Source organism: Chelonia mydas, chromosome 16 (genome assembly GCF_015237465.2).
Source record: "Chelonia mydas isolate rCheMyd1 chromosome 16, rCheMyd1.pri.v2, whole genome shotgun sequence".
Lineage (NCBI taxonomy): Eukaryota > Metazoa > Chordata > Testudines > Cheloniidae > Chelonia > Chelonia mydas.
Genome location: NC_057857.1, coordinates 5,738,780 through 5,753,770, shown reverse-complemented (window position 1 = coordinate 5,753,770; position 14,991 = coordinate 5,738,780). Strand labels below are relative to the sequence as shown.

Sequence of the window (14,991 nt, the reverse complement as noted above, 5' to 3'; positions counted from 1 at the left end):
GTGCGGGTCCCAAAACTGGACACAGTACTCCAGATGAGGCCTCACCAATGTCGAATAGAGGGGAACGATCATGTCCCTCGATCTGCTGGCAATGTCCCAGTGCAGGGGTGGCCAACCTGTGGCTCCAGAGACACATGTGGCTCTTCAGAAGTTAATATGCGGCTCCTTGTCTAGGCACCGACTCTGGGGCTGGAGCTACAGGCGCCAACTTTCCAACGTGCCGGATGGTGCTCACTGCTCAACCCCTGGCTCTGCCACAGGCCCTGCCCCAACTTCACCCCTTCCCTCCCCCGCCCCTGAGCTGGCCATGCTCTCGCTCCTCCCCCCCTTCCCCCCAGAGCCTCCTGCATGCCACAAAACAGCTGATGGGGAGGGAGGGGGAAGGCGCTGATTGGCAGGGCTGCTGGTGGGTGGGAGAAGCTGGGAGCAGGTGGTGGGAGCTGCTGACTTATTACGGTGGCTCTTTGGCAATGTACCTTGGTAGATTCTAGCTCCTTCTCAGGCTCAGATTGGCCACCCCGGTCTAGTTTTTCAGGCTTAAAAAGAGAAAAATATAAAAAACTAGTCTGGTAGTTATAAAACTCTACAGAAACAAAGACAAATGAATTCACAGAGTCCTGAAGCATTTGGTATAGTTTCCAGGTGTTTATTTTCCTTTGGCAATAAATCATCAATTCACACCGTTTAAAAACTCAGCTTGTTTAGAAAACTCATCCTGATAGGTGGAGGAGGGAATGGGAGGATGTACAACGATCCTCCTTGAATTATTAAAATACTAGAACCCAGCAAACCAGCAGAGACATCACCAATCTGCCATTTGTGAAGAATCACTAGGATTTTCCTGTAGATTGTTCCATAAATAGGACCCCTTTTAAAAGTGATTGCTAATGTGTGATGTTAGAGTAGAAGTATTATTCCACTTATCACCTTGGTGTAAATTTCTATATAAAGAACAGCTGTGAAACTGAATTTAGAGCTCAACTGTATGTTATCAAGAAGCACACCACCTATTTTAGACCCAAATTTAACTCCATCCCACTTAGCCTGTTATCCTACTTTAAATTAGAGCTGATAAGTCTGAAAAATTGAACCTATGAAAAAGCGTTCTGCTGAAAAATACATCCCCCATAATGTCAAACTTTGCCTATTGTGCTCCATTTCTGGGTTATTGTCATAATCTTGGAAGAAAGTGCGCGATGCCGATATCTTTAAAACAGATCATCAATAATACTATGCTTGTATTCCACAGCAGCAGTGGCAACATCCATGATATCCAGGGACAAAATACCACAGTATGACCCACATGCAAGAAATACAGATGAAAACCTACTAGAAGTCATAGCGGTATCTTCATTATATAACTGTAGTCAAGAAAACTTTGGGAGACATAAAAGAGTGATCTCCCTTTGTTTTGTAAAAAGTGTCATTCATCATAAATGCTAGAATTATTTTAACCCAATACATGACAGATACACATAATTAGTATTTAAGAAGTTCCCTTCAAATCCGTTTTAATGTTCCAGTTTAAGACACAAGGAGCCAGGAAAAGAACATTCAGCATTCTCATTCAGCTCCTCTTTGAAAACACAGTATACAAACCCGTACCAGCAGCTACATGTGCATGGGATGAAAGTGTGTTGGGCTGAACTATACTTCAGGCTCTGAAGAAAATGTATTCATTTGGCAGAGGCACTCTGCAGAAAAACAGTATCCTTCGAGCACAGTGTAGTTTAAAATAAACCTGTGCCTGATTTAACAAGCATCAGTCACAGAGATACTGGGTGATTTGGCTTCAGCATCATTCAGTAATTTGACTGACTGAAATCGAATTACCTCAGGAAAATCCTGCAATTTAGATTATCGACTGTCAAACTGTTAAAGGCAAGTGCTTAATTTACAATCAATCTTTAAGGTACCAATTACACATGCTAATGAAGTAATTAGGGATGCAATTAGTGATCTGCATGTGCAAATGGCCATTTGCAACTCATATGTGCAGACAGAATCTAAATTTAGACTGCCAGATTTGCATGTATGAGTTCTTTCTTAAGAAATTATGGGCCCAGTGCATAAATTACAATCATGCTACAGGCTATTTTTATATTTCACCAAAATTCTGGGTACAGTTCAGAGGCAGGAGTTTAAAAAAATCACTAACTCTTAGTTTATAAAAAAGGTTTACGTTTAATAACAAGTTCAGCAATTGCCTGGTTGGGGCAGCTGAAATATCAGAATCCAAATGAAATATAGTCCCCAGTTGCCTTCTTTAGCTTTATAAAATGGCTGTTATTGGGGCTGGGGGGAAAGGACTCTGGGTGACAACGTTTCCGACTGTGAAGATACCTGTAGAACTGCACCTGCAAATGCAGTATTTGGTCAATATACTCAGTATATTTTTATAACTATGAAATGACTTTGGTAATGGCGGTGCAGATTTCCATGGATTCGTATTCCACATCACAAAGCACAACAGTGCCAAAGACTCCAAGGAGAAGGCGCTTCCACCTCATCCTTACAGGTGCTTCTCCGAGGTCAGGATTGAGGTGCAGTTTGCTACACTTGCTCTGTTAATTAATAACCCAGGTTCTCAATCTTGCACTTCTCACTAAACATTATTTAAAGATAACTTTAAGAAGGAAGTTATGACAACAAGAGTAATACAAGACTTCAAGGGAGGCAGGAGTACTGGACATGTATCCTTCCACTAGGTTGTGAAGGCATATTATTGCTGTTTTATTGCTTACATAGTTTATACTGGGAGTAAATAGTTCTTGCCGTTTGGATTTAACAGTTTTCTCTACCACCTGGATTTCTTCCAATTATTGTTTTAAGGCACTTAGATAAAGTCCAAACATTAGAGATATGCTATAAAGCAAAATGAAAAAAAGTTCACAAAAGAAGTGGAAGGATCTTGTAAAAACATTTTTATACTGATTTTTAAAGGCTAGGTCACAACCTATAAATGTCACACTTTGCCAAGTAGAATCCCTCTAACCTGGATATCTCCTTCATATTTTGTTGGTGAGGTGACTCCTGGACATGCAAGTCTTTTATTCCCAATTCTGCAACCCTTCTGTTAAGAAACACTTCTTCACACCAAGAGCCCCAATGAAGCAAGCCCCAATTCTATGCATTTGGGCTCCCTGAGTGAGCACCATTCATCAGCAACGATTGCAGAATTGGGATCTTTGTAGGATTAGGTAAAAAAAACAACCACCAGATATTCAGGAGAATCCTGCAAGGTGGAATGGGACTTGAGTGTGGTCAGCACTTTACAGAATTGGGTATCAGAATAAGCTTCTTCATATTCACACACAACTCCCAATAATGTCAGTGGGAATAAGACGCAGTGAGAGGAGAATTAGACCCGTTAAACTGCAAAGCAGATGGATTTGGTCCCAATGGCTCTTCTAAAATAAAATCTGGTTAGTAACTGGGAGCACAAATATAACTTCATTCATACCTGAACCTACAAGTATGCTGAGGTAAAGATGCTGCCTTCAAAGTTAGCAAACAGAACTGGAGTATATGTCTATATATTTGTCAGCATAATTGCTACCCAATCAATTATCTCTATCATTAATAACAAAGCCAACGGTTTAGCAGTGTCTGTTCCCAGCATAGAGCTGATGGCCAGATTTTTATTTTTTTCTTCATTCAAACATCTTCTACCATTTCTGTTTTGCTTTCATCAAGTATAAAGGGCGAATAGAAGTCTTTGCTCTTCATGTGTGCATCCAGACCCTGAAATTATACGACAACAACATGCAATTAGGTGGTAAACACGTCAGACTTGGTTAACTTTGTTATTTTTAGTGCATGTAGTACTGGGGAAGGGTGACTCACAGCTCAGGAGGCTAAAGATTTTCTAAAGAAACAATTACAGGCCCAGCTTCCCCTGCAGTCTGCTACAAAGCTGAACCCGGTGTTTCCACAGAGATGCAAAGGGGCTTAGCCACCAAGTGCCCATTAAAGTCAGTGGGAATGACATAGCTGAACCCCCTTGCAACAGATCTCTAAGAGGAAGAAAGGTGTGTTATTAACCCAGGCTAGTTAACGCACGGTAACTAACTCCAGGCAAAATCCTAGTGAACACAAGGCAGTTTGTAGTTAACATGTGTTAGAAGGAAGAGTTTAACCCTAGGCTCCTTCATAGTCTTTAGCTAGGGCTACACAGCAGCTGAGACAAGTAATTCCCAGTCGCTCTTGTGGGGCTGTTATTTCCTGTCCTATCTATCCTAGATAAAGCTGTGTGCTGCATGGCCTGCCTCCTTCATGCTGCTATATTATTCTAGGCTGCTTCCCCTTTCTTCCACACCCTGCCCCTGGCTAGAAACACCGAAAGAAAGCCTCTCCCACACGATCCGGTAAGTAGTGGGGGGAAGAGGTGCTCTCCCCACAACCAAAAAAAAAAAAAGTTGTTCTACAAAGACAATTAGTTTCAGGAGCAAGACTCCACAGATTTCTTCTGAAATCCAGTCTCGCAGAGAGGCAGAGCATATACCAAGCAGGTTTGTTGCTAAGTATTATTTGCTCACTAAGGGAGAGATTCTTATCTGATGTAAACTGGTGTGCAGAACCACCCCATCTAAGGATTTGGCCCGATGAATTTATTAATCGTTATATTTTGCACATCCAGAAAGCTTTTAGTCAGAGGATCTCTCGAAGCATTTATAAATCTTAAAGTTTCACAGCCCCAAGGGAGGTAGGTATTACAAATCTCACTCTATAGATGGGTAAAATTGAGACACATGGAGATTAAGGGATTCAACCAATGCCATACAGTTAGTCAGTGGCACAGCTAGAAATCTAAGGCAAAAGGTCCTGAATCTCCGGCCCCTTGGGCTAACCATTACCCTATTTCCAAGCAACTGCAAGGTGAAGAAACCTGCTTTTTCAACAGGATATATACACACACACACACACACACACACACACCATTCAAAATATCTGCAGAAACAATTATACTCACGTCTCCAAAATAAGACACTAATGGAGAAATCTCACACACAGCAGGAGGATCTTCAGTTCCTGATAAACTAAAGAATAAAACACAGGATTAATCTTTCTCTTTATATGTCTGTACAATGATAGCATCTTTGAGAGAGCTCACAGAACAGAACAGGCTACCAAAAGGGTCAAAACATAGTTTACATTCAGAGATTAAGCCTGGGTCCCGTGACAGTTTAAACCTGGATTATGGGTAAATAGGAGGAGTTAACATTTCCTAGCTACTTCAAATCAAAAGAAACAAATGCACGCACATTTTGATGATGTGCTTTTCAACTAATATTAACAGCTTCTGAGTTTACTGGACTAGGAGATGATGAAACAACAGCCCCAACACCCCTCCATTGTCAAGTTTGTGTGAATTAAGTGTGAGAAAGGAAGCATCTGAAATGGGGATTGTTATATAGTAGCTGACAACCAGATGTTAGTACCCAACAGGACAAAAACACTGCTATACAATGAGAAGTATTCAGAACAGCTGGTGCAGGTGGGGTACCACATCTCTGTGGTGCTGGTTAAGCCCTTAATTCCAAAAGAAAGATTGACTGCAACAAAGGCAGTATTGTTGCCAATGTTCTCTGTGTCAGGATTTCTATCCTGGGGGTCAGCTTTAAATCCTGCCAGTGCTCCATGGGTGTGCGGAGGTGAAATACTGATTCAGTATTCTCCTTGATCACCTTGGCCATGCCCCCCCTCCATACAGCATCACTCACATTTGCGGATGCACGGGCTCCTACACAACCTTGGCATAACTCCGGTTGTGACCACTCTACACTGCGGCAACCTCAGCCCTTGATGGATCTTCTGTCAGCAGAAGCCTCTGCCAGAGGTTTATGCCTATGGGTGTCTTGACCCCATTAAGGGGATCTGCACACTGGCTGCCCTGTGACCTGCACCCAGAACACATTCCACCTCCCATGATTAAGGCTGCGTGTTTGTTACAGAGGTCGCGCAAGTCAAGGATTCCGCGAAATTCCGCAGCTGCAGCAGCCGGTGTGGCTGGCCCCAGGGCCGTCAGAGCAACTGGCCCTGGGACCAGCCACACCGGCCACTGCTGGAGCCACCCCGCAGCCAGCCACACCAGCCACTGCTGGAGTGGCCTCAGGGGCAGCTGCACCAGCCACTGCTTGGCAGCCCTGGGCACCTTGCCCAGGGTCCCCCAGAGCAGCAGCCGGTGGGACGGGACCCAGACACCCCCAGTGCAGCGGCGCCGTGGCCCCCCCCCCCCCTCCCCAGTGCAGCATGGCTGGTGCAGCTAAGATTTAGTCAGGGGTGTTTATAGTAAAAGTCATAGACAGGTCATGGGCAGTGAATTTTGGTTTATTGCGCGTGACTTGTCCATGACTTTTACTAAAAATACCTGTGACTAAATCTTAGCCTTACACATGATCTCTGAGCAGTTATTAGTATTGATCTCCAGTGGCTCACTTGAGTTTCTCTGGTATCCTGCTGCCATTTTCATCCAGGAATCTGGCTCCAGCCTTCAGAGCCCAGCGGTAATGCTGAGAAAGGAGGGACCGCCGAGCTGTGGTCGGAGTGTCTGTGTCAGCCGTGTCTGCGTTTTTTAACGGGGAGAACTCCTCTTCCCTCAAAACTTCAAATGCAACAAAATTCCTATCAGTGACGAGGAGGGGTGAGGAAAGAGAGAAAAAGTTTAATATTGGTCCTCTCTTGATGGTACAGACACTTACAGTTTTCACAGGGTGGTGACTTATCCTACGTAGCATTGATATAGCATAGCCCTAGCAGAATTAAGCCAGGCTTAGCCCCCCTCCCCAGGTGGATAGTGAATGAATAGAAAGGTCCTGGGATGGGAACACAGGAGTAAGGGGGAAAGTAAGGGCAGTTTGGATAGGAAGTTTGTTGTGAAGAGGGCAGGTGACAATTCTACAGAGTTTCCAGGCAGAAGGCCTAGGAGAGAGAGACACCTTCAGGGTGCAGCAGCCTGCTGGCTGGGAAGCCCCGGCTAGAAGAGTGATAAGCAAGGGACCGTGAGCCCAGAGGGTGGGTTACAAGTGGGGTGAACTGAGAGGCAGCAGTAAGGCCGGAAGCTAGGCTGGGTAGCCCTGCTACACTGCACATGAAAATCTGTTACGAAGAAACAGGTCCAGCTGATCTCAGAGCCCTGTTTTTCTAAAACAGAGTAAATTAGGTTTCTTTCCTTAGGAGGGGGCTGGGGTCAGCAACCCGGTTATGAACAAGCCACCTGCACAATGCAGTCAAGCAGAATATTAAGTGTGTGTCTACACAGCTGTGGAAGGAACCTCCCAGCCTGGGTCGGGGCTCACGCTAGTGCTCTAAGAGCAGCTGTGTAGACAGAGCTTTGATGTTGCGTCTCAGGCTGGAGGGCGAGCACCGAAACCCACCCCTGCCCTAGGGTTCAGAGTCCGAGCTCCAGCCTGAGTGGCAGCATCAAATCGCTGTCTAGCCCACGCCCTGCTAGCCTGAGTCTGTTGAGCCAGGCTGGGAGGCTCGCTGCCGTGGGCTGTGTGGACATAGCCTACAAAGAGCTGTTTTTCAATACTGGGGAAGGCGAATAGAATCTCCCCAAAGCAACACCTGCATACTTTTGCATTTCAAATGTGGAAGGCATCTGTCAATGCACTCTGCCACAGTTAAAAATAATTGCTTATGATTAGCCCTTTCAAAGCTTGAAACTCAGATCTGTTTTTGGAGCAGAATCATTTTGCCATCATGGTACACTAGTTTATTTTTGTAGAGTTGCTCATTAGGGCTAGGCAATGCACCCTGACTTGTTTGTGTCAGCAGCCCTTCAGGGATACTTGTTTATTAAAAAAATAATGCTCCCAAAAAACACAGGATTTCCATGGACTGTGCAAGCAGCTGTGAGGCACAAACTGCTGGATCAAACTTTGGAGAGCTCAATCCGAAATTAAATCCCTTTACTATAAATGGATTTAAAAATCTAAAAACAAGAAGCCACCACGCTCAGGCTGAGGTTCCTTTATATTTATATCTTAGCCTGGAGTGAATCTTTAGTGCTGAATTTTAGACCCAGGAAAACAGAGTTTAGGATAAGAATGATGGTAGATCCTTGAGCTATTAAGTGCAACTCCCTTTTCCCCCAGATTAACGCTACATTAAGACTGATCTTGTACATGCATTAAAAAGTCAGGCAACATTTATTGCTCCACCAGCAATTGTAACTTGGCCATACAATCCTTAAATAATGTGGGTTACGGCTGAATATGGTGCTAATTGAACACCTGGGCTTAATATGTATGTAAAATCTAACAGAGTCACAGTTGCCATAGGGAGCGCAATTCTGGATGGCCTGACTTCTGTGGGCTTACAACCTTATGGTTGAGAATTTAGCCAATGTAGGCTTTGCGTGAAATTTCCTTGTTTCACGTATAAGACAAAGGCCCACGCCACCAGTGGAGTTTGCAGTCATTCATTTGCAGACCTTCAAAGCAAGGTTCACAGGTGCTGGGGCTATGTGCTCCAGACCACAGCGCACCCAACAGGGCATGTGAAAAATGAAGCTGGTCACGTGCCTGGGGCCATCGCAGTATCGCGGGACCCCAGGGGAGGCAGCAGTCTTTTCGCCAGCCTCCCCAATGTCAATTTCAAAGTCCATGCTACCGGTAAGGCGTGCTGCAAAGAGAATACTGAGAAGGAAAAGATTGACATCTGCCACTAACTTAGAGAACTGGAACACATCAAACACAAACTTCTCCAGCTTTATCCCGTTTGGCTTTAACGGCTTTACCAGATTTCCCTCCTCGTCGACGTAGGGCACCTTCTTTATGGCTACATGCTGCTTCAGCTGAGGCTCAAATTTCCTGCCAGGGTGAAAGAGGAGGAAAACCAGGTTCATTTACTTCATATCCAAAGCACAGGCAGGGGAAATCTCAGGTCTCAGAAGCAGACAGCTTATTACTACTATTAGCCGTATCTCGGGATTACTGAGTGCCATTCATTCCAAAGCTCTTTACCAACAGATCAATAAATTATGCCTAAGGATCACTTCGCTGACCACAGAAATGCAGCCACCTCTGTGGGGAAACGTGGCAGTCATTCTGTGCCACCAACACCACACAACTGCACAGGGGAGGAAGTGAAGAAGAATCCTGTGCCCAGTTGAAACGGCAGGAAGAGTTTTAAAAAAAAGTAACCGCCAGAGCTGGAATTTGATCAGGACCCTTAATTCCACTGGCTCTTTTGGGATCCCAGGCCAAAGCCAAAGATCCTTACTCAGACAAACCTACCGCTGAGCTCCATTAAATGTCTGCCCGATTCCAGACTGAACCGAAACTAAATAAAGCTCCATCTACTAAACAACCTGAGTGTTGCATCTCACCCAAGGAGAGGGGCCCTCCAGCAGCGTAGTGTCCCCAGCACTGTGCTGGGCCATTGGTTCAGCTCTGACTTCAAGGGAAGAGTGCACCTTAGTGACTCGCCAACATCATTCTTTGGGGCACCCAGGTGTTCCTTGGACACCTCCCTCCCCAACTCTAGGGGCAACACTCACTCTTGCCAGAGCCCAGTAATTTTGCCCAATCCCTTAACTCTATGACGCAACCATTGGACTCTGTGGGTGCAACTCCTTAATCTGATAGAGGTCACTGCTGGCCTGTGCAGATCTCTCCCTCCCTGTCTAGCCCCAAACATGTCTAATCCCTGTCGACCCAGGTAGGTTCACTTTCTTAAGAAGATGAAGTAACCACAGTGATTCCATCAACAAGTGAAGGCTGCTTTCTGCTCAGGGTCTGGTATGAAATTAATCAGGCAGTTATTCTGCTTAGGTTCAGGAACTCCAGGCAACAGGAATGCCCAGATCTGACATGGAATCAGAGAGCACAAATTCACAACAAAAACCAGGAGAGAGAGAGAGAGAGAGAGGACAAAAAGGGGAGCGGGAAATAAAACCAACCAACCACCAAGTTTAAATAAGAGCTGGACTGAACTGTACATGGTGTGAAGAAACTTGTCCTGCTGGAGAGTTGTGAGGTGGAGTTCTCTGGAAGCAGGGTGAACACACTCAGCCAATGAAACACAAGATCATTAGGATTAACTCCCATTGCTGGATCGTACTCAGTGGGTAGGAAATGGTTCAAAGCCGACTCACAGCTGCTTTCTCTGAATTACCTCTCTCCTGGGCATCACAAAGCACAACTCCAACCCCCTATAGCAATGCCTCTGGAAGCCAAGTTTCCCATGCTCTAATGACGAAGGTTTGCTCCCCGCACCCATCTTACTAAGAGAGCCTCTTCATCCATGTATGAGCCCCACAGACCTCACCCGTTTCCGCCAGCACTTGCTCTTGAAATCCCACACCAGGATTAAAATCCTTCCCGTCGAAGATGACTGACATGACCGGACTCCTTTGGAGCTGCTCTTTAATCAGCCTACATTGCTGCTGAGCACAGCAGAGCTCTGGCTTCCCTCCCTGGGGACTGTATGAGCTGACTCTGCAGCGCATCCCTGCCAGAGCTGCGATGGCAAATGAGATCGCAAATCAAGCTGCGATGGCAAATGAGATCGCAAATCAAGCCCCACAGCCTAACAATGGGCGGAAACCTCAACGAGAGCAGAGTCAGAGACAGACTCAGGGCTTGTCTATATTAGAAAACCTGCACCGGTGTAACTGACTTGATCTTGATTCAGTTACACCTGAGCAAATCCCTAAGGTAAGTGCACTTGAACAGGTTTAAGGTGCAATTACCCCCGTTTAGCATAATTCGGTAATTACCAGATTGAGCTAAACACATCGATATTAGGGGTTTGCACGATTGTAACTAAGGTGATCTGTGACCAACCTGTGAGTAGACCAGCCCGCATGAAGAAGGTGCTGGGGACTTCAGAGGATGCACCTGGTTTTCGCAGAAGTGGGCGGGGGGATTATCGCATAACAGAAGCCTCGAAACCGCAGCAGGCAGGATAGTTTCTGCCATGTATATTTTCAGCCCGAAAAGCCACCTGACAGGTACAGTGGAACTTACTGTGCCACTGTCTCGAGGAAGCCAAGCGTGAAGAAGTGATTGCAGATATTGCCGGCACTGTACACCAGCTGCCCATCAGGCCTCCGCATCTGTGCTGTCTCTAGGCTGATCTCGCTGTATTCCACCACCTGATAGACCCCGTCCACACGGCACACTACCCCGACAGGCTCTGTGGGATAGGCCTTCTCCACCACCTGCAGCCACAAGACAGAGGATATGGGGAGCAGCCAGGAGGCAGGGATTCCATTGGGGTAGGGTTAAAGCCTTTGGTGTTGCTGGGTGCTGGGGCAAACCCCATGGGAAAACTCGCACTCGGTGAGGTTCTGCTAAGCGCTGGTCTTCAAATGCCACAGCAGCACAACAAAGGGGATAGGGCCGTGTGCACCAGGCAGCATTGCTGGTGCATTTTGCCCCCATGGATCTGGCTTATTAGACAGAATTCAACCAGTTTACAGGCCAAACCATTTGGAAGAAAATGCAATGCTCAGCGAGAACAAAGTATTCTGAAACACATTTTTCCTACCAAGGGCCTTTCAGCATGAAATGCAAAATGTTTCTAGTCACTTCCTTTAAGACCCTTATCTATGTTAACACCTTTAATTGATGCTACACAAATCTCTTTCAATAAGCGTCAAGGGCCTGCAGCTGTATTGTCACAAAAACATGCCAGCTTAGCTCCATAACTTCCCACTAAGGGAGCAATTAGTCTGGTGTATTTGTAAAAGACACCCCAGTGTAGACAAGCCCCCAGTCTCTAGGTCTCTGAAGAAAGAGCATGGAGTTAGAAAAAAAACAATTTCAGTTTGTAATTTCCTGTGCAATTTGATGAAGCCCATAAAATAATCTGAACCTGATTGCCATGGTACCATGTGGAAAGGTTTATATTTGCTTTACATTTGCACCTACAATGGTACAAACAGGATGCAAGATTTACCCCTGGTGCAGCTCTCCCGGCGGGATCAAGATGGAAGCTGCATGGACCGGCTCACTGTGTCACCTGAGCCGTGGTACACACACCAGAGCCTCGGCATGCATGAACAGGCACGCTGGGTGAGCGGTCCAGCGTCAGCATCAGCTCACCTTAGCACCGCAGTCTGCCCCTTTAGACACACAGAAGCCGATGAAGACGGGATCGGCCATTTTGACGAGGATATTGTCCACACAGTACACATGGATATACTGGATATCGCGCCGCTTCATGTCATCCAAGATCTTGTTGTCCACTAGAGCACGATATAAGCCTCCGTTGCCATCTGGAATGCAAAAGAAAGAGAGGGCCCCATTTCCTTAATGTCCAGCCACTCAAACCATGCGTTGACTGAATGCAGACTCCACATGCTCTGAACTGTCATAGAATCATAGACTAACAGGGTTGGAAGGGACCTCAGGAGGTCATCTAGTCCAACCCCCTGCTCAAAGCAGGACCAATCCCCAATTTTTGCCCTAGATCCCTAAATGGCCCCCTCAAGGATTGAACTCACAACCCTGGGTTTAGCAGGCCAATGCTCAAACCACTGAGCTATCCCTCCCCCCAGTCTATAACAAGGAGGGTTTTTCTAGTGGTTAAAGCACAGAACTGGGAGTCAGCTCGGATGCATTTTACTTCTGGCTTTGCCACAGACAAACTGCGTGACCTTGGGCAAGTCAGTTCACCACAGTGCCTCAGTTTCCCCATCTGTAAAATGGGGATAGTGACGCGGCCCTATGCTACAAGAGGGGTTTTGGAGCTTTGTTCACTGTCATTTGTAAAGTGCTTTGAGATTTTTGGAGGGCAAGTGCCACAGAAGAATTAAACAGAGGCGGGAAATGACAGACACACTCCTTGTCTTCCAAAGCTTCAGACTCAGCTTTAAAATACAGCTTTAAAAAAATTCTGTGTGGTTTCGGCCTGCTGTCTTTTTACCGTAATGTTAAAGAACAGTCGGATTTTCCCTTTAGCTGTGTTGTTTTTTGTACGAGGCACCTTGAACACTTATTCAACACGCACATAGAGTGGATCATCCTCACGTGGCTACAGCCTTTACAACACCCCAACAACCTCCCAGGGAAGCCAGCGCGACAGTCGGCACTGGAGGAGATACCCCTGCAGCAATACAGGCTTAGCGCATCACTTCCCCTTCTCTTCATCACACCCAAGCTGGGTGCAGGAGGCCACTGGTTTTTAAGGTGATAGTTAGACTTTGCCGGAATTTTCCTTTGCTAGAAAACAAACATGTTTCTATACTTCCTCTGCAGGCAATCCCAGCCATGTGATCACTCCCCAGCCTGAAAGCATTTTTCTCTGGGGTTTGCAGTGGCATCGACAGCACTGACTGGAGCCCGGCACAGCATAGGCGGAGGTGGCCCAGCAGCCCATACGTAGCTCTGCTCATGGACTTCAGGCCTGACATGCAGCATTTCTGTTACTATAATCCTGCCCCCACTTCCATTCTCATCCTGCACACACACAGCTCTGCCTCATCCCTGACTTCCAGCAGCCCCTGCTCTTCCAGTCCGGTCAATATTCCCAGTCTGTGCTAAAGGTTCTGCGAGGTGAGATCATCACGCTCTTTGCCATTCCAGGAACGTTTGCCACATGCATTTATCTGAACCCCCAGGGCCAAGCTAATCAGTAGCTTTCACCAGGAGCATTAATATATGTGGCAGCAGGGAGTCCCCTGTGTGCCTAAGAGAGGGGCTGAATTTCAACACACACTCCCCTCCTGTGACTCTCACAGGCAAACTGCAGGGTACCTGGCGCCATGGCAACTTTCCCCTTCTGTTCCAAGATGGCTTTCCCATCAAACGTTACAGCTGGCAGCATCCTCTGTTCAAACATGATCACGTTGGTCTTATCCAGGTTAAAGTAATCGTGTTCTGTGAAGAACTTCTCTGTTGGCCCCAGCGTGAACTCGCTTGTCATGATGTACCTACAGGAGAACAGAAGCTGAACAGTCAGGATGAAATGTAGTTAATACACACACACACAGAGCAAAATATACCCTTACAGAAAAACCCTACAGACCAAACTTAATAAAGATGTAATCTAGAGAGACTTTAAATAACCTACAGCATTTCATAAAGAATCATCTCTCTGCTACTGATCTTCAAATTCTACAGAGAGGTTCCATTTCTGGTCAATCCTAGAGAATATCTACAAGGAATAGTATAGGCCTGAATTTATACTTTGACCACAGTTAAACATGCCCCGTCCAAAAACGAGCTGGACACCAGTGCGTTAGAGGTCAGTTAGCAACCGAGGTAAGGGACCAAAAAAACCTCTTTGCCTTATCAAACAGATATCATGAAAGGGAGGAAGAAGGGTTCAAAGTGGGTTTTGATCTGTGCCAGGTCTTATGGTCCTATATGAATTTTCAGTAGCTTGAATCAAAGTTTTCCAATGCCTCTTCTCTGCCAGAGAAATACAGCAATATTTTCCAACCTCACAGCTGTGTGTGGGTTCCCTCCCCCCCCCCCCGGCAGTTTCTTTATTCCTCTCTCGCCTTCTTTCTCCTCCCGCTCCATTATCTCTCCCTCCCTTTAATTTTCTTTTCTTCCTTAATACAAGGATGCTGAATGCTCATTTTCACGAGTTCCCCCCTAAGCAGCTCTGCAACTCCCATTACTATAGGCCTACAGGGGGTCTCCTTCCTGCATAGCAGACCAGCCATCCCAGCACTGGTCAGCCCAATGTCCATACGTACATGGGGCTTACTTCTCCCTCACCGCAGCATAAACTGGCTTCCGGGTTTGGTCCGCTACATTTTCCAACGATCTCCTTCGTAATGACAGAGCACCAGGCAAACGCCAAATGCGATCAACTTAGATTTTACAGTCTAAAAAATAATGGGCCTGATTTCCAGAGGTGCTGGAGCCGCAAGCGCTCACAAATCCGGTCACACACACACCGTGTAAGAGATACTTCCACTAATAGGGCATTAGCTCTACACCAGAGCAACCGACCGCAACACTGTGTTTAGGCAACTGCTTACAAGCAGCACCTGGATTGCAGCTCAAGGATGTTTTTGTGCCTGTG

At 46.2% G+C, this 14,991-nt stretch overlaps 1 protein-coding gene across 1 annotated transcript in view; it reads right to left on the bottom strand.

Moving 5' to 3' along the window:
• Window positions 1-625: 625 nt before the first annotated feature.
• Window positions 626-14,991, bottom strand: part of UAP1L1 (UDP-N-acetylglucosamine pyrophosphorylase 1 like 1) — a 34,274-nt gene continuing 19,908 nt past the window's right edge. The window contains exons 3-9 of the mRNA XM_037879842.2: window positions 13,710-13,885; window positions 12,057-12,229; window positions 10,977-11,170; window positions 8,676-8,816; window positions 6,439-6,624; window positions 4,973-5,039; window positions 626-3,744 (exon numbers count right to left, since the gene is read on the bottom strand). Coding sequence (XP_037735770.1) covers window positions 3,658-3,744; window positions 4,973-5,039; window positions 6,439-6,624; window positions 8,676-8,816; window positions 10,977-11,170; window positions 12,057-12,229; window positions 13,710-13,885 — 1,024 coding nt within the window. The 3' untranslated portion in view covers window positions 626-3,657. The remainder of the gene's footprint in view (window positions 3,745-4,972; window positions 5,040-6,438; window positions 6,625-8,675; window positions 8,817-10,976; window positions 11,171-12,056; window positions 12,230-13,709; window positions 13,886-14,991) is intronic.